The following is a 22,482-nucleotide window of genomic DNA, read 5'->3' as shown; positions in this document are numbered from 1 at the left end:
GTAGAGTCAAGTGCCATAAAGACCACATCGATTGTTTAGACTGGTTTGGTAAGCTGTGACGCTGCTGTTGGGACACCTGATTACATTTCTCCAGAGGTTTTAATGTCTCAAGGAGGGACTGGTTATTACGGTCGCGAGTGTGACTGGTGGTCTGTTGGTGTTTTTATTTATGAGCTTCTAGTGGGTGAGTAGTGTCAGCTTCATATGCATCTCTTGTAATTTTAGTTCAGTGTTCTGATCATTAAATTTATTTATTCGTCTGTCACTCTGAGCAGGCGACACTCCATTTTATTCCGAGTCTCTGGTGGGCACATATGGAAAGATCATGGATCACAAGAACAGCTTAACTTTCCCAGATGATATTGAAATGTCAAAGGATGCCAAAGACCTCATCTGTGCCTTTCTGAGTAGCAGGTGAGACTGAGAAAAGTAAAGATTTGATTTGAGTTTTTTTCTTTCTTGTCAAGTTCAGACTCTTAGTCTCTTAATATACCCTTACTTGTTTGTTTTCAGAGGTTGGCTGGTAACATGTATTTTTGTCAATTTGAAATTAACTTTACTGTAAAAAAAGCAAATTTTCAGGACAATTTATTACACACATGATGAGATTTCTTTTGTAGTTTGGAGTTTATAACCTGGGTTTGACATTAGCTTTTTTGATCACTAGCCACAGTGGCTAGGAGTTTTCCAACATTACTAACCACTCGCTATTTTCACTAACCACAATTTTAATGTTGGAAAAATATATTTTATATTCATAAATTTGAATTTGACATGCTAACTTTGATTTATACTTTGTGTCCACATGCCTCCTTGTTCATTTAACATTTTTGTGTGTTGTTTATGACCTTGCTCAATGAACATGAGCACATGGGATGTAATTTTTATAGTGTCGCAATGTAATAAATTTAATTTTATTTTTATTAATAGTTTATTTCACATGAGTTTTCAGGGCTCGACACTAAGGATTTGCTAAGTTTTTCTCTGGCTGCACCGAACTAATTATTTTTTTGAAACATATTTTAAAAAATGTGTAAAGCAAACAAAATAAAGCTATATGCATACACTTTTTATTCACAGTTGATACTTAAAAACAATATTCTCATATACTGTAAATACATTTATCACAGCCAAAGTGGCTAGTGAGAGTGGCTGTCTAACCCGCGACAGCTGAAATCCCCGCATTTGGCGAGTGTTAATGTCAAGCCCTGTTTATAACGTATTTAATGTGTAGGGTCCACCCAGTTGGCCCAATGCCGGTGTCCACTGGTGGATAAAGGTTCACTGCATGTTCGGTCTTTCCAGTGCACAATGTTGATTTATATTAAACTTAGCTCATATCTGACTCCAATTTTAGTATGAGGTAGTTTAGAATATTAATATATTTATCCTCGTTTTATCTGACTCCAATTATAAAACATTAAGAAGATTATATCAATATGTAATTTAGATAAATGTTTGAACCGTTTGTCTTCACTAGTAACTATTACATCCGTTCATTCGGGTGCTCATGTCGCTCAGAGGAATCGCCTCGGCTGAAGGCGTCCCTCACGGTCACACTCCAGTCAGTCTTGAATATTAAACAGAGGTAAATTGACTAATACTTTAGATGGCCGCTACCAGCGCGCTCGTACTTTAGTTAGTCCCGCTTAGATGTACACCTTTGAGTTAAGACAATCATCATTTCTAATTAGAGGTTAGGGCATTAATATAAATGTACCCGACTACTGGACTCTATAGTAACTTTGGTTTTCACCAAGCCCATGGTTTCCCATATGAACTTAATTTAGAATAATATTACCTTCAAACAAAGGTCGGGTACCCAATCTAGGTTAGTCGTGCAACACCTTGTTGACCTAGATGGAAGTTATCGCCCTTTCCACCTAAGTACACATGAATCAATATCAAGAGTCAGCCGGATCGCTAAAACACAATTAGTGTGCCCAATGCTCCATCTCAACTGGATTTTAGTCCGTCTACTGACCTGACGCAAGACGTGCGGAAACAAGGATACAGCGTAATCTACTTGAATTAATAATTACAGAGTGAGCAAAATATGGTCAAACATTACAATTTATTAGTCAGGTAAATGTATTATGCCAATTCAATCAGTCAATTCATAAATGATCAATATAAAACATCAAATTATCAAAGATAAATCCAAGATGAAAAAGATGCATTCCTGACTTTGTAATATACATAACATGGCGCAAGCCATGTTATGGGCTGATCTGGTTAGGCAGAATCGCCCTGAGTCTTTCTTAGGCCTTACCTTAAATAATCCAAGAATTCCCTCAAGGAAGGGGGTGTGAATAACAAAAAAGGCATTCACACTTAGTGTCACACCCCTCACAGTGTTTCAAAAGATGCCTGAAGTTATATATTTATTGTTTTGATTATGTCTATTTCTGAGAGAATGAGACCATTGTACCAATCGCACTGAGACATTTCAAATGATATCAAACATGATGGTTAAAGTCAGTTTGGTTAATTCTAGAACATTCAAACATTGAAATGACCATATGTGTGAGTTGGGGGGATGAAGCTGAGTTTTAGCATAGTCAGATGCAAATGCAGCAGGAACTGGTTTTTCACGCATTCCCCCTAGGTGGGTTGTGGAGTCTATTGGCCCTGTCTTCAGCTCATGTTTTGAATTGTCAAAGACATCAAAAATATTTGTAATATTTCAATTCTTACAAATGTAATCACAGGGTACCTTAGATCTGTTATCATTGTTATCATATGAAATTTTCCCTATTTTGTAAATGTTTGTGGTCAGTAGGATTTTTTTTTTTGCTTAATGGTTTTAGAAAGTCGTTGCACTTTTTTCCAAAATGGCAGTCTTAAGGAATATTTCTTAAACACCAAATCATATATTTTTAAATTTAATTTAAGGAGAACATACAAGTCTATATTAATTTTGTGCTTTTAAAAGCTCTTCATAAAATAAGTCTTTCATAAAACTTTCATGTCCTACTGCTTTTACTAGACACTTACTAGCGTAATAAACCCTTACTTGTTTGTTTTTAGAGGTTGGCTGGTACTAAGCCATAGCAACATTTTAATTGAATTAAATTAGATTAAGACAACATACAAGCTGATCTTTATTCATGTTATGCCTTTAAAAGCTCTTTATAGACAAAGTCCCTAATAAAACATAAATTTCATGTCCTACTGCTTTTACTACATGTCATCTTCATGGACGTTCACCCTCCAGCCTGACAACTTCCATCTGAATTCCTTTTTTCTCCTTCCCTCTTTCTCCTCCCTCACATGCCCACATACAAGCATTCCTGATCAAACATACAGAGAGGGGTTTAATGTTTTCTCTGTGTTTTCATGTAAACACACACACACACACACACACTCCCTTTGCATTCAGGCTGCTGGAATGTCCCACACGTGGCAGTCCAAACTGCTGCACCCTCTCAATGCAGATGAAGTGAAAGGAAGGGGGAGTGAACGGTCCTTATTTTTGGATGTCTCTCTGACTGCTCCACTCCTCCATGCTGTGCTGTTGGATGTTCCTGGTGTATGTGTATACTTTAGTGGATTATCGCTTCTCTGTCTGTTTTGCTGACCAGTGTTTTGCTATGTTCAGGGAGATGAGGCTTGGCCGAACTGGAGTGAATGAAATAAAATGTCACCCCTTCTTCAAGAATGATCAGTGGACCTTCGACACCATACGAGACAGTAAGTCAGTGTGGCTGATCTGGGGGTCATGGCTTGTTAAAGTGATCTACATTTTATGCATGTGCTTGTTGGTAAAAGTGTAAACTTTCAATGTTGTTTTGGAGTTTAGTTGTGTGTTTGAGGATATTATGGTTATGAGGATTTTTGAAGCACAGCTTTTTAATTTCCTGACATTCCTCCTACTTTTTTTCTCCACACACATGCAAACATTCACCTCACACCCTCATGCTACACTTTAAATGTCAAAGAAAGACAGCTTTGCATGCCATGTATTGCTACATAGCTCTTGCAGTTTTTGTGTGTGCACCATATTAAATAAACCAAATATTTCATTATTTTTTAATATTATTATTATTTTTTTATTAGTTTTTTTATTATTTTATTTACTTTATTGTGTTTAATCTACAACATTAGTCTTTTATTTTATTGAGCATTTTATTTTATGAGTTTCTGTGCACATTTTTTGCACTGCAATATCACTCTTTGCATTTTTTTTGTTTTTATTAATTCTTTTTATTTTTGTGTTTTTGTGTCTTCAACCCTCTGCTTGTTTATACTTAAAAAAATTAAAAATAATAATAATATTAATAATAATATTACTTTTTGTTTTTGTGCTGAAACATTGTGCTGTTTTGTACTATCACTTATTTATTAATTTTGTGTATGTGTGTTTTGTTCTACAACATTTGTACAGTTTTGTCAGAAATGTTTTCTTTTCAAGTCAAATGACTGCAAATGTGCAAATGACAAAAAATAAATAAAAAATCCAAAATGTTTCTTAAATAGATAATCAATAAGAAATTGATGTAGCTGTAGACAAAGAAGCACAATTAATGAAACGCCAGAGGTTGTTGTGAAACTCAAACCACAAAACTGACAGATATTGACTGAAATAATAGATAATCAATTCATTTGAAGTATTCCGCCACAACACATTTGACAGTTTTGTCATTGAATTCTCGGGTGGTCTCAAGTCTACACTAAAAATATTCCTACTGCCTTACATGGTTCAGTTGAGTCAAATTAACTTTTCTAGTCATCTCAACTTGCATCAATCAAATAGATTACAAATATTAAGTTAAACTTGGTACAACTTTAAAAATGTTATATTATTAAAAAATGTTAAAGTAACATCAAAATATTTGTTGTTTTGACTTTTTGTCATTAAATTTTTTACAGTGCAGCTAAAACTTTTTTTTCTATTCTTTAGCGGATAAATAGCTTTTTTGAATTGCCTGAAAAACCACCTCTTGCCAGTCTGAAGTGTGTGTGTGTGTGTGTGTGTGTGTGTGTGTGTGTGTGTGTGTGTGTGTGTGTGTGTGTGTGTGTGTGTGTTTGTTTGTGTGTTTGTGTGAGAGTGGCAGTTTTTGCTAATTAAACATTTCCAATGGACATATTTTCAATTCATAATTTCAGTTTGTGCAACTGTAGGGTAATAGAAACGGAGCGACTAGAGACCTGCACTAAAAGTCTTTAGTCTTGATGGTAAAGTAAACTAAGAGTTCATTAAGTTAGAATTAGATAGAAGTCTAATTGAATAGATTATTAATGGATTTTCATCGTTTGAAGATGTGATGGATTTGTAAGTGGTTTCTATGAAGCTTGTTTCTGCCTCGGAAAGATAGCAATTCTCTGAATTATTCGACTTTAACAATTCTAAACAAAAAATCTGAATCGCAATATAAATCTTAAAGGTCAGACTCCAGGATCTGTAGGTTTACTGTATTAGTGCTGGGCAGATTAATCACATGCAAAATATAAGTCTGACATTATATATGTGTGTGTATTATATATATTTGTTTTGTATATGTGATACACACATACATAGAAACTAAACTATACAAAACAATTTTGGTACATATATATGTTTACATTTATGTTTAATCTAAATATGAATAAACATTTTCTTTAAACAAACAAAATTCAATACTTTTGAAACAGAGAATTAAGCAGATGAACACAACACACAGCACATACAGTATTGTACAAAACACATTTTTATTGATGTTGTACAATGTTGTTCACCCTCCTCCTTCACATACAGTATGTCTCTACTCCTCTACTTTGTTCTTTGTCTTCCTCGTTCATACTGTTACTTTTTCTTGGCCGCCTCCTCCTTCTCCTTTTCTTCACCACCTCCTCCTCCTCCTCCTCCTTTTCAATGTCATTCATTTGCTCTTTCTCCTCAATGTGATTCTCCACCTCCTCACTTTCCTTTCCTTCCATCTCCCCCACTTCTTCCACCTTGCAGTTTTTTCTTGGCCGCCTCCTCCTTCTCCTTTTCTTCACCTCCTCCTCCTTTTCAATGTCATTCATTTGCTCTTTCTCCTCAATGTGATTCTCCACCTCCTCACTTTCCTTTCCTTCCACCTCCTCCACTTCTTCCACCTTGCAGTTTTTTCTTGGCCGCCTCCTCCTTCTCTTTTTCTTCACCTCCTCCTCCTCCTCCTCCTTTCCAATGTATTTTATTTTCTCCTCATTGTTCTCTTCCTCAGCTTTCATCTTGTCCTCCTCCTCCTTTATTTGCTCAAACAGAAACTTTGCCGCAGATAGCCTTCTAGCGATAATTTTCCTTCTCCAGAGCTCCTTCTCTGACAGTCGGGTGCTGGTATCTTTTCTTTTCTTTTTCTCCACCACCCCCTTCTCCTCTTTCATCACCTCCTCCTCCTCTTTCATCACCTCCTCCTCCTTCTCCACCACCTCTTCCTTCTGCATTATCTCTTTCTCTTCCTCCTTTTTCTCCACCACCTTCTCCTCCTCCATTTTCCTTCTCCAGAACTCCTCCTCTGACAGTCGGGTGCTGGTATCTTTCTTTCTTTTCTTTTTCCCCACCACCACCTTCTCCTCTTTCATCACCTCCTCCTCCTTCTCCACCTCTTCCTTCTGCGTTATCTCTTTCTCTTCTTCCTTTTTCTCCACCACCTTCTTCTCTTTCATCACCTCCTCCTCCTTCTCCACCTCTTCCTTCTGCGTTATCTCTTTCTCTTCTTCCTTTTTCTCCACCACCTTCTTCTCTTTCATCACCTCCTCCTCCTTCTCCACCTCTTCCTTCTGCATTATCTCTTTCTCTTCTTCCTTTTTCTCCACCACCTTCTCCTCCTCTGTTAGTTGGGTGCTGGTATCTTTCTTTATTTGTTTATTTTTCTCCACCATCACCACTTCCACCACCATCACCACCACCTTCTTCTTTTTCATCACCTGCTCCTTCTTCTCCACCACAATCTCATTCTGCATTATCTCCTTCCCTTCTTCCTTTTTCTCCACCACCTTCTCCTCTCCACTTTTCTCCTCCTCCTCCTCATTTGTCTTTTCTTGCTTTGTGTTATCTTTCTCTGTGTCCACCATCACCACCTCCTCCTTCTCTTCTTCCATCACCTCCTCTTTCTTCTCCACCACCTCCTCCTGCATTATCTCCTTCACTTCTTCCTCTTCCACAATCATCTCTTCATAGATCTCATGTTCAGAATCTGTTAAGACAAATGATTGCAGTTTGCACATAGTACAAAGTCATTTTCAAGGAGACGTTAAACTCCAGATAAAGGGGAGTAAAAATACAGTTTATTAATGACATTATACACTAGAAAATATTGAGATGCAAAAACCATCATTTACCATCAGATGAGGAAAGTGTGAACGGCTCATTACGAGGACAGAAGCAGAACCATCGAAGAGCAGCTCTGATGAAAGAAGCAACCTTGCTCTTCTTTCTCTTCTTTCTCTTTTCTTTCACTTTCTCCTTCTCATCTGTTAAAAGAGAAATGATTGCACATCTTTACACACTTGTCCACAGTAATTTGAGAGAAATTTAAAATGAACATTCACCAAAAACAAAAACCCCAATATATAACCATTTTAAAAAGTTATTGTAGCTAAACCAAGGTTACCACAAGTTTACCATGGATTTGCTACACTTTTGTATTTTATTATTAATTATTGTATTTGACTATAATATTTTATTATTTTCATGTTATATAAAACTGCTTACACAAATGATCAATGCACCAAACGATTTAAAAACTACATGTTCAGTGCACTTTTTTAAAATAGAAAACTGAATACTGGGTTATATTGCACAGCTAGAGTTTTTCAGCCAACAGTAAATTTCCGATGAAAGGTTTCTGTGATTATTTAACGTTTTATAAGGTTGCTTTTACACCATAAACATCGTGATATAATTAAATTACAATCAGTTAAATTAACCTAAGGATTCGTTTAGTTGTTCAAGCATAAAACGAGACAATAGTCTATTGTATGGAACCGCTAGCACCGTCAGTACCAGCAGGCTAGCGCAGAAACTCCATTTAAAATACTGAGCTAAAATAAATTTTCATGTTTATTTTAAATGTCATTTAATGCAGTGATTCTTGTCCGGTCTGAGACCCACTTTATATCCAATATATATTAGTCAGTGAAGATCACATATTTTTAAAGAGAACAGATCTTAAATGTGGTGATTTTGTAATGGAAAGACAGTTCACCGAAAGCCATCGGGGCTGTCGGTTGAAAATGAAAAGTCTGTGTGCATATCTCATTTTACTAAAGGATTTTAGACTAAAGTTGTATCAGAAAAGCTGAAAATGAAATACATTATCATTTTACCCAAAATGTTGCATTAAGATTCACGTGAATGCAATGATAGCCAGCAGTTCAACCAGCTGTCTATTATCCTGTACAAACATTATTTTTAATAGTAAGTATATTATTATGTCAGGAAAACACTGGATATTGGATAGCACAATGTAAATAAGACTCACTATTAGTGCCATTTCTTGGCCTTTCTTTGAGCTGCTTCACTTTTTTCTGGCTCTGGGAGATCTTGCAGGCTTTGTCTTCCTCCATTTTAGCAGCTGATGTTGTGGGGAGATCAGAAATCTGTTCAACCATCATATAATCGGTACAGGGTTTCAGTCTTTCACCTGTAACCACTCAAAAACTTGGGGTTTGCTAGCTGGAATAGGATGAGGATTTCGGTCTTGCACCGTGAATCACTCAAACGGAAGATGTTCAATCGCTGAGACAGTCTCAAAACACTCGGAACGCAAGTTTTTTAACACTTAACAGCCAAAAGCACACCTGTACTACTCCACTTCAACAAACCCACAAGATATTCTCCGATGATGCAGGGCTTCAAGTACACTTTTGGAATGCGTTCTATTCTCAGAACATGTCACTATGGTAACAAGACATAAGACTAAGAAATGTTTTCTTTTAAACTCAAATGACTGCAAATGTGCAAATGACATAAAATAAATGAAAAAATAGCTAAATAAATTGATCTAAGGGACAAAAGCTGTCTTAAATAGATAATCAGTTAGAAATTGATGTAACTGTAGACAAAGAAGCACAACAAATGAAACCTGTGAGGTGAAACTCAAACCACAAAACTGACATATATTGACTGAAATAATACCTAATAAATTATGCTAAAGTATTCCGCTTCAATGTGATCCATCCACCAAGACATGCTGCAAATATACATGCCATTCCATAAGAAATAAATAATATAGTCATTAGTGTAGGAGTGCAACATCAACTCGCAGGAAAACAAAAATCAAAACTAAATGTAAATAATTACCTTTGAACAGGAAATATAGTTTAACAAATGAAAATCAAGAAAATAATTCAGATTCAGGCCGTAAGAGGCAGAACAAATATGTGCAAAAGCGCAGGCAACATATATTCAAAATGTGAATCAAAAATAGTTGAGTTGGTAACACTGAGTGATCAAAAAATGAAATACAAAATAACTTCATTTACTAAAGTATAGCCAGAATGTTTTTTTTAAACTGCAGATAATGCTAAACATGCTAAACTTTTAGGAATAGTGTATTAGTGTAATAATTGATCATTTTTATATCCCTTTACATAATCTTTCATTTACAATCAAATTATTTACATAAGAAAGTGTGAGTGGACAACATAAAGTTTATAAATAGGCATGAAACTTAAGGGTTTATAACAGAAGCGCATTAGAATAAGAGTTATACTCAATCAGTTTGGACCAAATGCTAACAATATATATTTTTGCATTTTTTTGTGTAGTTTTCTTCATAATAAATATACTTTAAACAATGTTAAACTTGTAATTAAAAAAGAGGCATGTTGAAAAAAATCTACACAACTATTCAATTCAATTCAGCTTTATTTGTATAGCGCTTTTACAATGTAGATTGTGTCAAAGCAGCTTCACATAAATGGTCATAGTAACTGGATCAGATGCAAACTAGAGTTTTCTTGTTTTGACTCATTAAAATATGTGGTAAAGAAATAAGTACATGTGTTCCTTTTTCAATTTCATTGCTCCAACCGGGCCATTAACCAAAAACCATTAGTGTTTAGACATGTATGATCTAAAATGTCATTCATAATGGTCTTAAAATGATCTTAAAAAGTCTTAAATTTGACTTGATGAAACCTGCAGAAACGCTGAAATAATGAGGGCTTTTGTTATGGTGCAGACAGAGAAAGGTAACTTTTTACTACAATAAAATCACATTAAATACATTTCCTTATTGAAATCATTATTTATTTTAAATAACTTTAAATCAAAAGAGCTAGTCAAAGCTGTTAAGTATTGCCAAAGTATTGCAGAATACATAAACAATGAGTACAGTCTTAAAGGGATTTTGTAATACATATATAGAATATATACCTACACACACTTAGTTTTAATAAGTACGCAAATAAGAAAACTGATATGATTATTAAAAGATAATGGGAAAAAACTATTAAGAATAATAAATAAAAATACAATACACAATGGTTTATTTATTCAGATGGTTTGTAGTAATACCATCCATATATATGTGTTTGTGTATGTGTGTGTGTGTGTGTGTATAATGTGTTTTTTGCATCATATAAGTATTTTGACTTTAATAATGGGAATAAAATAAACTTTAAACAAGCCTGAGATGGAAATAATGAAAAAAGCAAAATGGTAATTAGAGGGAAAAAACATAAATCCAAAACTATTTAGTCACATAATACACTATATATTCACTGGCCACTTTATTAGGTACACCTTAATAGTATCATATTTCCTTTTGCCTTCCGAACTGCCTTAATTCTTCGCGGCACAGATTCAACAAGGTACTGGAAATATTCCTTAGAGATTTTGGTCCATATTAACATGATAGAATCACTAAGTTGCTGCAGATTTGTCAGCTGCACATCCATGATGTGAATCTCCCTCTCCATCATATCCCAAAGGTCCACTATTGGAGGCCATTTGAGTACAGTGACCTCATTGTCATGTTCAGGAAACCAGTCTGAGGCATTGACATAATGCTCAATTGGTACTAGTTGGCTCAAATTGGCACAATAGAATAAAAACAGTTATACTAGGAATTAGTATTTAGATCAGATTTTTTTTCTATGTGAATATATTTGAAAATCGATTAGATTCCTGTGATTTAGTTGTTCAGAATTTTGTTTTTGTTTGTTTGAAAATACTTCAAGCACACATTATATGATTTGCCATTTTAAAGACGTTTCTAATGTTACAAAAGATTTTATTTTAAATGAATGCTGCTGAAATTGATTTTTGTGTACAGAGTGTTAAAAGTAAAATGTATGAACTGCATAAAATTTTAGATTTGATCATATATTAACAAAAGAAATCTTATCTAATGTATGTATTAATTGGTTTTTAAAGGTTCAAAACACCCTGGAGCACTTTAAAAAAATGAACAGATTTGTGTGTGTTGAACATCAGTTAAGACAATGTTAGCACCTGTCAGCTTTAATTGTGGATAAATCTGGATCATTTTGAGCTTTTGTCAGCTAATTTCATCTTCCGGGTTTAAAATAATTTTTGGGGCAGGATCAAAATCAATGATGTAGCACGAATCTGCTAGTGGAGTGATGACGCATTAGTTTCTCATTATTATTCATAGACTGAGTTTTCATATCCTATGAGCTGTGAGACCCAATAACTTGGTGAGACGGCGTCTGCTCATGGCATTTTTGTTGGGAGAGCTTTATGATATTTGTAGAATGGCAGACTTTTTTCAGTTGAGTTCGTTCCCATTCAGACATATCGCCTATATCCACCTATGTTTAATATCTTCCGGATTACCAGTAGGGAAAATGGTTGAAATGGATAGGCCAAGAGACCTGCAGCACCTCTATCCACTGTGTCTGCATTCAGACCCAGGAGTTGAGGAGGAGAGAAATCCTCCTCATTTATAGTGTATATATAAGCATGATTATCTTTAATTATATAACAAATTGTCGTCATGTGTATATTAAATTATGAATAAATGTAGCAGGACATTAAATTGCTGTTTATTTCTTTGAATTTTAACTTTATAAACTATAAAATCAAATCTATAAAATATGTCTCCTAACGGTTTGTGTATATATGATATGATATATGATATGATATGATATGATATGATATGATATGATATGCACAAAAATGTTAAGCACCAAGCGAATCAACATGTTTTCATCGATAAAATATGAACTCTTTAACACCAATAATTGTTCTAAACAATTTCTTGAGTAATATTTCATAAAATTCAGCTTTGAACTACAGGAATAAATAAAAAATGTTACAAAATGTTCACATACAATTGAAGACAAAATTATTAGCTCTGTAAAAATTTCACAGGCTAATACCCTTTACTTCAACTGTAGAAAACAGCTGCAGACTAGAAGAGATTTCTTTTAGAACATAAAAAATATCTCCTCCAGATGAACATTAATTCATTATTATTCTTCTATTCTACACAAGCTGGAGGAGTCAAACCGTACGCTGACTGTGGATGTTGCCAACCTGGCCAGTGAGAAAGAGGAGCTCAACAATAAACTAAAGCACATACAGCAAAGTGAGCTGACTTCTATAATAATATAAATAGAGTGATGGTACAATGTTCATTTACCATGCTTTAACATTTAATAAACAGAGCTGGAGAAGATCAAAGAAGAAGAGAAACAGATGAAATCTCTCACAGTGTCGTATGAGAAGCAGATACAGGTGGAGAAAACACTCAAGATTCAGGTGCATTTTGAATTTTTTATCACAGCTTTGTAACTGTTGATTACATTATAGCTTAAAATAGCAGTTTTTTTTTTTCATGTCTCGGCTGAATTCCATTATCAGATGTCTGTATTGTAGGCTATAAACAAGCTGGCGGAGGTCATGAAGGAGACGGATATTGATTCAGATCTGATTCTGAATCACAAGCTGTCAATGTGATGCGATTTAATTCTCGATTCAATTATTACAATACTTTAGTGGCACTCTTAAGTACCTTAACACAGAACCTGCCTCTGTGTTTTAGATGCATAAATAAGTGGTCATAATATCAAACGCAGCTGGGCCCATATATATATATTGAAGATAGCAACTTCCATGATTCCACACTCAGTCACAGCCTCATCATGTCAAATTCTATAGAAAAATCTATTAATTGGAATTATTATTATTATTATTATTATTATTATTATTATTATTATTATATGTCGTCTAGTTATACAGTGAAAACACACTTACTGTAAAAAAAAATAAGAATATAGAAAAAAATAACCACAGCTTTCATGTGTCAATATTGTATTGATTACTTAAAAAATAAAAAGATACATTGATTCCTTTTGTCTAGCGTTTCATACAATCCATAAATGTCTGAATCTGTTCAGAAAGTTGTGTTGTTGTGTGTGCAGATGATAGAAGAGGAGTCTCAGGTGCGTCTGGAGATGCAGATGTCTCTGGACAGTAAAGACAGTGATATTGAGCGTCTGCGCAGTCAACTCACGTCTCTGAGCATTCACTCTCTGAACACCACCAGCATCAGCAGCATCGGCAATGACCTGGATTCTGACGAGGCATATCCAGGTAACACTGCAGGTTATGACATATTATTAGCAGTGTAAAGATCAGTGCTTAGGGTGGCATAATATATATACACACACACTAGGTATAAAAATGATATATAAAGAAATGTGTTTAGTTAGTTCAATTATTAACTTTCTTTACTTATTACACACTTGGGGATTTCCTTTTTTGTAATTTATCTTGCGCTTATTTATTGATTAACTTAACTATATTCAGTTAACATTTAATTGGGTATTCTCTCCATTAATTTATATTTCAATTACTTTTTTATGGATTTCCCCTTACAAATTTACTTAGGTAAAGTTTATCTATATATTTATATATAAATTTTTTTAATATATTCAGTCAATTTGCTATTTTTTAAATTATTTGAGTGTTTTATTAGAGATGCCCCTATCCAATTGTATAAAGTGTCGGTTTGATTAAGTAAAATAACTTTATTTACTTAAATTAAAATCATCCTAGTAAATCAATGAACAAGAACTTAACACCTGACATTCATTTTATGCGTTGTTTACTTTATTTATAATGTATCATACCTGTCAACATTAGGATGTGAAAATAAGGAATATTAAAATTAATAGCTATTGTAAAGAAATGGATTTAATGAAAGTATCTGATTGTTTTTCTAACTGTTTATGCTCATTTAAAACAAAATTTGTTGTTTAAAAGAAATCCCACTAAGATTGACTTGTTTAAATATTATTATTATTATTATTATTATTATTATTATTATTATGTGTATATGTCTGTTCAAACATGAATCCAAAACCCACTGTGTCCACTTTTGCTTCGCTTCAAATAGCATGTACAGATATGTTTGGGAAACAGCTTCTATTTATCAATATGGATACGCATCTGACAGTTACACACCGTTAAATAAACTGAGTGTTTTCAGGATTGTGTAGCAGGGGCAATAGCGTCTTTAATAGAAAGGAAAGACTTTTTTTAACCGTTTTTATATCTATTTTAAGGTGTTTTCATGCCTGAATAAAATTCACATTTAAGAGCAAGGGGCGTCCCCTGGTGGTTCGGCAGTATAGGCTGCATATAGGAAGGATCACCTCTTTAAAGTTTGATACCTACAAATAATACAGCCGAACTGTACTAATAAAGATATGTCCCCTTGGTTAAAAATGGTTTCATCATTGTTATTTTTATAGCATAGAGACTACGTCATTATGCTTATTTTCAAAGTTTTTCTCGGGTTCAACGACAAAGCTAATTTTTCTTCAAAACTACTTATTGCATTATTTGTTGTGTTACTTACAGTCAACAGTCTGACTCCTGAAGCAGAATAAATGCAGGAAAAGACATTTTCCATACTCATAATAACTAACTAGACAACCCTCGGATGGGAGGGGACATTTCCCACCAGGATTAAAAATTTAAAATATGGGAAAATACCCTCACGGGATGATAGCAGGATAGAATTGTAAAATACAGGAGAATGCTGGGAAAAACAGGTATGTATTGTATTGATCCACTTCATTAATTTACTTTATAATTTTTGTTAATACATTTTTACTTGCATAAATTCGATTGAGCATTGAATCCAGTATATCCCAAATTCACAAAGCTCTTGTTTTCAAACATTCACTGACTCTACAACACATAATCAATACACATAACCACCACTCTTTCCTCTTTTCCTTTCTTTCCTCTTTCCTCTTTCCTTTCTTTTTTCTCTTTTCTCTTCTAAACTTGCACTTTTCCTTCTAATGTTCATCCTTGTGCTTCATTACCCCCTTCTTCTTTCCTCTGTGGTCATGATATTTGTGTAGTGCGAATCACACACTCACACACCTCGGAGTCTATGTCCTTCACATACCAGCGAAGCTCCAAGTCGGTGTGTATTGATACCCGGCCCTGTCGAATCGCTCCTCGCTAAACAAACAAAATTCAATACTTTTGAAACAGAGAATTAAGCAGATGAACACAACACACAGCACATACAGTATTGTACAAAACACATTTTTATTGATGTTGTACAATGTTGTTCACCCTCCTCCTTCACATACAGTATGTCTCTACTCCTCTACTTTGTTCTTTGTCTTCCTCGTTCATACTGTTACTTTTTCTTGGCCGCCTCCTCCTTCTCCTTTTCTTCACCACCTCCTCCTCCTCCTCCTCCTTTTCAATGTCATTCATTTGCTCTTTCTCCTCAATGTGATTCTCCACCTCCTCACTTTCCTTTCCTTCCATCTCCTCCACTTCTTCCACCTTGCAGTTTTTTCTTGGCCTCCTCCTTCTCCTTTTCTTCACCTCCTCCTCATTTTCAATGCAATTTGTTTGCTCTTTCTCCTCAATGTGATTCTCCACCTCCTCACTTTCCTTTCCTTCCACCTCCTCCACTTCTTCCACCTTGCAGTTTTTTCTTGGCCGCCTCCTCCTTCTCTTTTTCTTCACCTCCTCCTCCTCCTTTCCAATGTATTTTATTTTCTCCTCATTGTTCTCTTCCTCAGCTTTCATCTTGTCCTCCTCCTCCTTTATTTGCTCAAACAGAAACTTTGCCGCAGATAGCCTTCTAGCGATAATTTTCCTTCTCCAGAGCTCCTTCTCTGACAGTCGGGTGCTGGTATCTTTTCTTTTCTTTTTCTCCACCACCCCCTTCTCCTCTTTCATCACCTCCTCCTCCTTCTCCACCACCTCTTCCTTCTGCATTATCTCTTTCTCTTCCTCCTTTTTCTCCACCACCTTCTCCTCCTCCATTTTCCTTCTCCAGAACTCCTCCTCTGACAGTCGGGTGCTGGTATCTTTCTTTCTTTTCTTTTTCCCCACCACCACCTTCTCCTCTTTCATCACCTCCTCCTCCTTCTCCACCTCTTCCTTCTGCGTTATCTCTTTCTCTTCTTCCTTTTTCTCCACCACCTTCTCCTCTTTCATCACCTCCTCCTCCTTCTCCACCTCTTCCTTCTGCGTTATCTCTTTCTCTTCTTCCTTTTTCTCCACCACCTTCTTCTCTTTCATCACCTCCTCCTCCTTCTCCACCTCTTCCTTCTTCATTATCTCTTTCTCTTCTTCCTTTTTCTCCACCACCTTCTCCTCCTCTGTTAGTTGGGTGCTGGTATCTTTCTTTATTTGTTTATTTTTCTCCACCATCACCACTTCCACCACCATCACCACCACCTTCTTCTTTTTCATCACCTGCTCCTTCTTCTCCTCCACAATCTCATTCTGCATTATCTCCTTCCCTTCTTCCTTTTTCTCCACCACCTTCTCCTCTCCACTTTTCTCCTCCTCCTCCTCATTTGTCTTTTCTTGCTTTGTGTTATCTTTCTCTGTGTCCACCATCACCACCTCCTCCTTCTCTTCTTCCATCACCTCCTCTTTCTTCTCCACCACCTCCTCCTGCATTATCTCCTTCACTTCTTCCTCTTCCACAATCATCTTTTCATAGATCTCATGTTCAGAATCTGTTAAGACAAATGATTGCAGTTTGCACATAGTACAAAGTCATTTTCAAGGAGACGTTAAACTCCAGATAAAGGGGAGTAAAAATACAGTTTATTAATGACATTATACACTAGAAAATATTGAGATACAAAAACCATCATTTACCATCAGATGAGGAAAGTGTGAACGGCTCATTATGAGGACAGAAGCAGAACCATCGAAGAGCAGCTCTGATGAAAGAAGCAACCTTGCTCTTCTTTCTCTTCTTTCTCTTTTCTTTTACTTTCTCCTTCTCATCTGTTAAAAGAGAAATGATTGCACATCTTTACACACTTGTCCACAGTAATTTGAGAGAAATTTAAAATGAACATTCACCAAAAACAAAAACCCCAATATATAACCATTTAAAAAAGTTATTGTAGCTAAACCAAGGTTACCACAAGTTTACCATGGATTTGCTACACTTTTGTGTTTTATTATTAATTATTGTATTTGACTATAATATTTTATTATTTTCATGTTATATAAAACTGCTTACACAAATGATCAATGCACCAAACGATTTAAAAACTACATGTTCAGTGCACTTTTTTAAAATAGAAAACTGAATACTGGGTTATATTGCACAGCTAGAGTTTTTCAGCCAACAGTAAATTTCCGATGAAAGGTTTCTGTGATTATTTAACGTTTTATAAGGTTGCTTTTACACCATAAACATCGTGATATAATTAAATTACAATCAGTTAAATTAACCTAAGGATTCGTTTAGTTGTTCAAGCATAAAACGAGACAATAGTCAATTGTATGGAACCGCTAGCACCGTCAGTACCAGCAGGCTAGCGCAGAAACTCCATTTAAAATACTGAGCTAAAATAAATTTTCATGTTTATTTTAAATGTCATTTAATGCAGTGATTCTTGTCCGGTCTGAGACCCACTTTATATCAAATATATATTAGTCAGTGAAGATCACATATTTTTAAAGAGAACAGATCTTAAATGTGGTGATTTTGTAATGGAAAGACAGTTCACCGAAAGCCATCGGGGCTGTCGGTTGAAAATGAAAAGTCTGTGTGCATATCTCATTTTACTAAAGGATTTTAGACTAAAGTTGTATCAGAAAAGCTGAAAATGAAATACATTATCATTTTACCCAAAATGTTGCATTAAGATGCACGTGAATGCAATGATAGCCAGCAGTTCAACCAGCTGTCTATTATCCTGTACAAACATTATTTTTAATAGTAAGTATATTATTATGTCAGGAAAACACTGGATATCGGATAGCACAATGTAAATAAGACTCACTATTAGTGCCATTTCTTGGCCTTTCTTTGAGCTGCTTCACTTTTTTCTGGCTCTGGGAGATCTTGCAGGCTTTGTCTTCCTCCATTTTAGCAGCTGATGTTGTGGGGAGATCAGAAATCTGTTCAACCATCATATAATCGGTACAGGGTTTCAGTCTTTCACCTGTAACCACTCAAAAACTTGGGGTTTGCTAGCTGGAATAGGATGAGGATTTCGGTCTTGCACCGTGAATCACTCAAACGGAAGATGTTCAATCGCTGAGACAGTCTCAAAACACTCGGAACGCAAGTTTTTTAACACTTAACAGCCAAAAGCACACCTGTACTACTCCACTTCAACAAACCCACAAGATATTCTCCGATGATGCAGGGCTTCAAGTACACTTTTGGAATGCGTTCTATTCTCAGAACATGTCACTATGGTAACAAGACATAAGACTAAGAAATGTTTTCTTTTAAACTCAAATGACTGCAAATGTGCAAATGACATAAAATAAATGAAAAAATAGCTAAATAAATTGATCTAAGGGACAAAAGCTGTCTTAAATAGATAATCAGTTAGAAATTGATGTAACTGTAGACAAAGAAGCACAACAAATGAAACCTGTGAGGTGAAATTCAAACCACAAAACTGACATATATTGACTGAAATAATATCTAATAAATTATGCTAAAGTATTCCGCTTCAATGTGATCCATCCACCAAGACATGCTGCAAATATACATGCCATTCCATAAGAAATAAATAATATAGTCATTAGTGTAGGAGTGCAACATCAACTCGCAGGAAAACAAAAATCAAAACTAAATGTAAATAATTACCTTTGAACAGAAAATATAGTTTAACAAATGAAAATCAAGAAAATAATTCAGATTCAGGCCGTAAGAGGCAGAACAAATATGTGCAAAAGCGCAGGCAACATATATTCAAAATGTGAATCAAAAATAGTTGAGTTGGTAACACTGAGTGATCAAAAAATGAAATACAAAATAACTTCATTTACTAAAGTGTAGCCAGAATGTTTTTTTTAAACTGAAGATAATGCTAAACATGCTAAACTTTTAGGAATAGTGTATTAGTGTAATAATTGATCATTTTTATATCCCTTTACATAATCCTTCATTTACAATCAAATTATTTACATAAGAAAGTGTGAGTGGACAACATAAAGTTTATAAATAGGCATGAAACTTAAGGGTTTATAACAGAAGCGCATTAGAATAAGAGTTATGCTCAATCAGTTTGGACCAAATGCTAACAATATATATTTTTGCATTTTTTTGTGTAGTTTTCTTCATAATAAATATACTTTAAACAATGTTAAACTTGTAATTAAAAAAGAGGCATGTTGAAAAAAATCTACACAACTATTCAATTCAATTCAGCTTTATTTGTATAGCGCTTTTACAATGTAGATTGTGTCAAAGCAGCTTCACATAAATGGTCATAGTAACTGGATCAGATGCAAACTAGAGTTTTCTTGTTTTGACTCATTAAAATATGTGGTAAAGAAATAACTACATGTGTTTCTTTTTCAATTTCATTGCTCCAACCGGGCCATTAACCAAAAACCATTAGTGTTTAGACATGTATGATCTAAAATTTCATTCATAATGGTCTTAAAATGATCTTAAAAAGTCTTAAATTTGACTTGATGAAACCTGCAGAAACGCTGAAATAATGAGGGCTTTTGTTATGGTGCAGACAGAGAAAGGTAACTTTTTACTACAATAAAATCACATTAAATACATTTCCTTATTGAAATCATTATTTATTTTAAATAACTTTAAATCAAAAGAGCTAGTCAAAGCTGTTAAGTATTGCCAAAGTATTGCAGAATACATAAACAATGAGTACAATCTTAAAGTGATTTTGTAATACATATATAGAATATATACCTACACACACTTAGTTTTAATAAGTACGCAAATAAGAAAACTGATATGATTATTAAAAGATAATGGGTAAAAACTATTAAGAATAATAAATAAAAATACAATACACAATGGTTTATTTATTCAGATGGTTTGTAGTAATACCATCCATATATATGTGTTTGTGTATGTGTGTGTGTGTGTGTGTGTGTAAATTGTGTTTTTTGCATCATATAAGTATTTTGACTTTAATAATGGGAATAAAACAAACTTTAAACAAACCTGAGATGGAAATAATGAAAAAAGCAAAATGGTAATTAGAGGGAAAAAACATAAATCCAAAACTATTTAGTCACATAATACAGTATATATTCACTGGCCACTTTATTAGGTACACCTTAATAGTATCATATTTCCTTTTGCCTTCCGAACTGCCTTAATTCTTCGCGGCACAGATTCAACAAGGTACTGGAAATATTCCTTAGAGATTTTGGTCCATATTAACATGATAGAATCACTAAGTTGCTGCAGATTTGTCAGCTGCACATCCATGATATGAATCTCCCTTTCCATCATATCCCAAAGGTCCACTATTGGAGGCCATTTGAGTACAGTGAACTCATTGTCATGTTCAGGAAACCAGTCTGAGTCATTGACATAATGCTCAATTGGTACTAGTTGGCTCAAATTGGCACAATAGAATAAAAACAGTTATACTAGGAATTAGTATTTAGATCCTTTTTTTCTATGTGAATATATTTGAAAATCGATTAGATTCCTGTGATTTAGTTGTTCAGAATTTTGTTTTTGTTTGTTTGAAAATACTTCAAGCACACATTATATGATTTGCCATTTTAAAGACGTTTCTAATGTTACAAAAGATTTTATTTTAAATGAATGCTGCTGAAATTGATTTTTGTGTACAGAGTGTTAAAAGTAAAATGTATGAACTGCATAAAGTTTTAGATTTGATCATATATTAACGATAAAAATCTTATCTAATGTATGTATTAATTGGTTTTTAAAGGTTCAAGACACCCTGGAGCACTTTAAAAAAATGAACAGATTTGTGTGTGTTGAACATCAGTTAAGACAATGTTAGCACCTGTCAGCTTTAATTGTGGATAAATCTGGATCATTTTGAACTTTTGTCAGCTAATTTCATCTTCCGGGTTTAAAATAATTTTTGGAGCGGGATCAAAATCAATGATGTAGCACGAATCTGCTAGTGGAGTGATGACGCATTAGTTTCTCATTATTATTCATAGACTGAGTTTTCATATCCTATGAGCTGTGAGACCCAATAACTTGGTGAGACGGCGTCTGCTCATGGCATTTTTGTTGGGAGAGCTTTATGATATTTGTAGAATGGCAGACTTTTTTCAGTTGAGTTCGTTCCCATTCAGACATATCGCCTATATCCACCTATGTTTAAAATCTTCCGGATTACCAGTAGGGATAATGGTTGAAATGGATAGGCCAAGAGACCTGCTGCACCTCTATCCACTGTGTTTGCATTCAGACCCAGGAGTTGAGGAGGAGAGAAATCCTCCTCATTTATAGTGTATATATAAGCATGATTATCTTTAATTATATAACAAATTGTCGTCATGTGTATATTAAATTATGAATAATAAATGTAGCAGGACATTAAATTGCTGTTTATTTCTTTGAATTTTAACTTTATAAACTATAAAATCATATCTATAAAAAATCTCTCCTGATGGTTTGTGTATATATGATATGATATGATATGATATGATATAATATGATATGATATGGTATGATATGATATGATATGATATGATGTGATATGATATAATATGATATATGCACAAAAATGTTAAGCACCAAGCGAATCAACATGTTTTCATCGATAAAATATGAACTCTTTAACACCAATAATTGTTCTAAACAAAGCAAATAATCATATTAGAATGATTTCTAGAGTAATATTTCAGAAAATTCAGCTTTGAACTACAGGAATAAATAAAAAATGTTACAAAATGTTCACATACAATTGAAGACAAAATTATTAGCTCTGTAAAAATTTCACAGGCTAATACCCTTTACTTCAACTGTAGAAAACAGCTGCAGACTAGAAGAGATTTCTTTTAGAACATAAAAAATATCTCCTCCAGATGAACATTAATTCATTATTATTCTTCTATTCTACACAAGCTGGAGGAGTCAAACCGTACGCTGACTGTGGATGTTGCCAACCTGGCCAGTGAGAAAGAGGAGCTCAACAATAAACTGAAGCACATACAGCAAAGTGAGCTGACTTCTATAATAATATAAATAGAGTGATGGTACAATGTTCATTTACCATGCTTTAACATTTAATAAACAGAGCTGGAGAAGATCAAAGAAG

General features: G+C 34.4%; 3 protein-coding genes across 8 annotated transcripts in view; 1 reads left to right on the top strand and 2 right to left on the bottom strand.

The window, feature by feature from the left end:
• The first annotated feature begins 63 nt into the window (after nucleotides 1-63).
• The window catches only part of LOC141379346 (rho-associated protein kinase 1-like), a 48,033-nt gene continuing 25,614 nt past the window's right edge, over nucleotides 64-22,482 (top strand). Inside the window, exons 1-6 of one of the 4 annotated variants that reach the window (XM_073933453.1) lie at nucleotides 276-414; nucleotides 3,602-3,693; nucleotides 12,431-12,524; nucleotides 12,603-12,697; nucleotides 13,360-13,531; nucleotides 15,316-15,482. In XM_073933453.1, coding sequence (XP_073789554.1) covers nucleotides 3,661-3,693; nucleotides 12,431-12,524; nucleotides 12,603-12,697; nucleotides 13,360-13,531; nucleotides 15,316-15,422 — 501 coding nt within the window. In that variant the 5' untranslated portion in view covers nucleotides 276-414; nucleotides 3,602-3,660 and the 3' untranslated portion in view covers nucleotides 15,423-15,482. Of the gene's footprint in view, nucleotides 185-275; nucleotides 415-3,435; nucleotides 3,533-3,601; nucleotides 3,694-12,430; nucleotides 12,525-12,602; nucleotides 12,698-13,359; nucleotides 13,532-15,315; nucleotides 15,503-22,482 lie in introns of those variants that run through there. The other 3 variants (XM_073933454.1, XM_073933456.1, XM_073933455.1) reach the window with 3 other exon arrangements.
• LOC141379325 (uncharacterized) lies at nucleotides 5,673-11,585 on the bottom strand. Of its 2 annotated transcripts, none has more exons than XM_073933397.1 (3): nucleotides 8,448-11,585; nucleotides 7,306-7,437; nucleotides 5,673-7,160 (listed from the first exon to the last, which is right to left on the bottom strand). In XM_073933397.1, the coding sequence occupies exons 1-3, from the start codon at nucleotides 8,578-8,580 to the stop codon at nucleotides 5,728-5,730; spliced, it is 1,698 nt and encodes a 565-aa protein (XP_073789498.1). In that variant the 5' UTR covers nucleotides 8,581-11,585; the 3' UTR covers nucleotides 5,673-5,727. The 2 variants fall into 2 exon arrangements, with proteins under 2 accessions (XP_073789498.1, XP_073789499.1); XM_073933398.1 differs by having other exon boundaries at nucleotides 7,306-8,360; nucleotides 8,448-8,821.
• LOC101885872 (uncharacterized) lies at nucleotides 15,490-21,510 on the bottom strand. Of its 2 annotated transcripts, XM_017352587.4 has the most exons (3): nucleotides 18,235-21,510; nucleotides 17,093-17,224; nucleotides 15,490-16,947 (listed from the first exon to the last, which is right to left on the bottom strand). In XM_017352587.4, exons 1-3 carry the CDS (start codon nucleotides 18,365-18,367, stop codon nucleotides 15,545-15,547), a joined length of 1,668 nt encoding a protein of 555 aa, XP_017208076.3. In that variant the 5' UTR covers nucleotides 18,368-21,510; the 3' UTR covers nucleotides 15,490-15,544. The 2 variants fall into 2 exon arrangements, with proteins under 2 accessions (XP_017208076.3, XP_073789503.1); XM_073933402.1 differs by lacking the exon at nucleotides 17,093-17,224.

This window comes from Danio rerio, chromosome 20 (assembly GCF_049306965.1).
Source record: "Danio rerio strain Tuebingen ecotype United States chromosome 20, GRCz12tu, whole genome shotgun sequence".
Lineage (NCBI taxonomy): Eukaryota > Metazoa > Chordata > Actinopteri > Cypriniformes > Danionidae > Danio > Danio rerio.
The sequence above is the reverse complement of the archived record's forward strand: the minus strand, read 5'-3'. Positions and strand labels throughout refer to the sequence as shown.

Coding starts and splice junctions, on each gene's coding strand:
- LOC141379325 (XM_073933397.1), bottom strand. CDS start 8,580: ATGATGGTTGAACAGATTTCTGATCTCCCCACAACATCAGCTGCTAAA. Junction 7,438..8,447: donor GCCAAGAAATGGCACTAATA/GTGAGTCTTATT, acceptor CTCTTTTAACAG/ATGAGAAGGAGAAAGTGAAA. Junction 7,161..7,305: donor CACACTTTCCTCATCTGATG/GTAAATGATGGT, acceptor TTGTCTTAACAG/ATTCTGAACATGAGATCTAT.
- LOC101885872 (XM_017352587.4), bottom strand. CDS start 18,367: ATGATGGTTGAACAGATTTCTGATCTCCCCACAACATCAGCTGCTAAA. Junction 17,225..18,234: donor GCCAAGAAATGGCACTAATA/GTGAGTCTTATT, acceptor CTCTTTTAACAG/ATGAGAAGGAGAAAGTAAAA. Junction 16,948..17,092: donor CACACTTTCCTCATCTGATG/GTAAATGATGGT, acceptor TTGTCTTAACAG/ATTCTGAACATGAGATCTAT.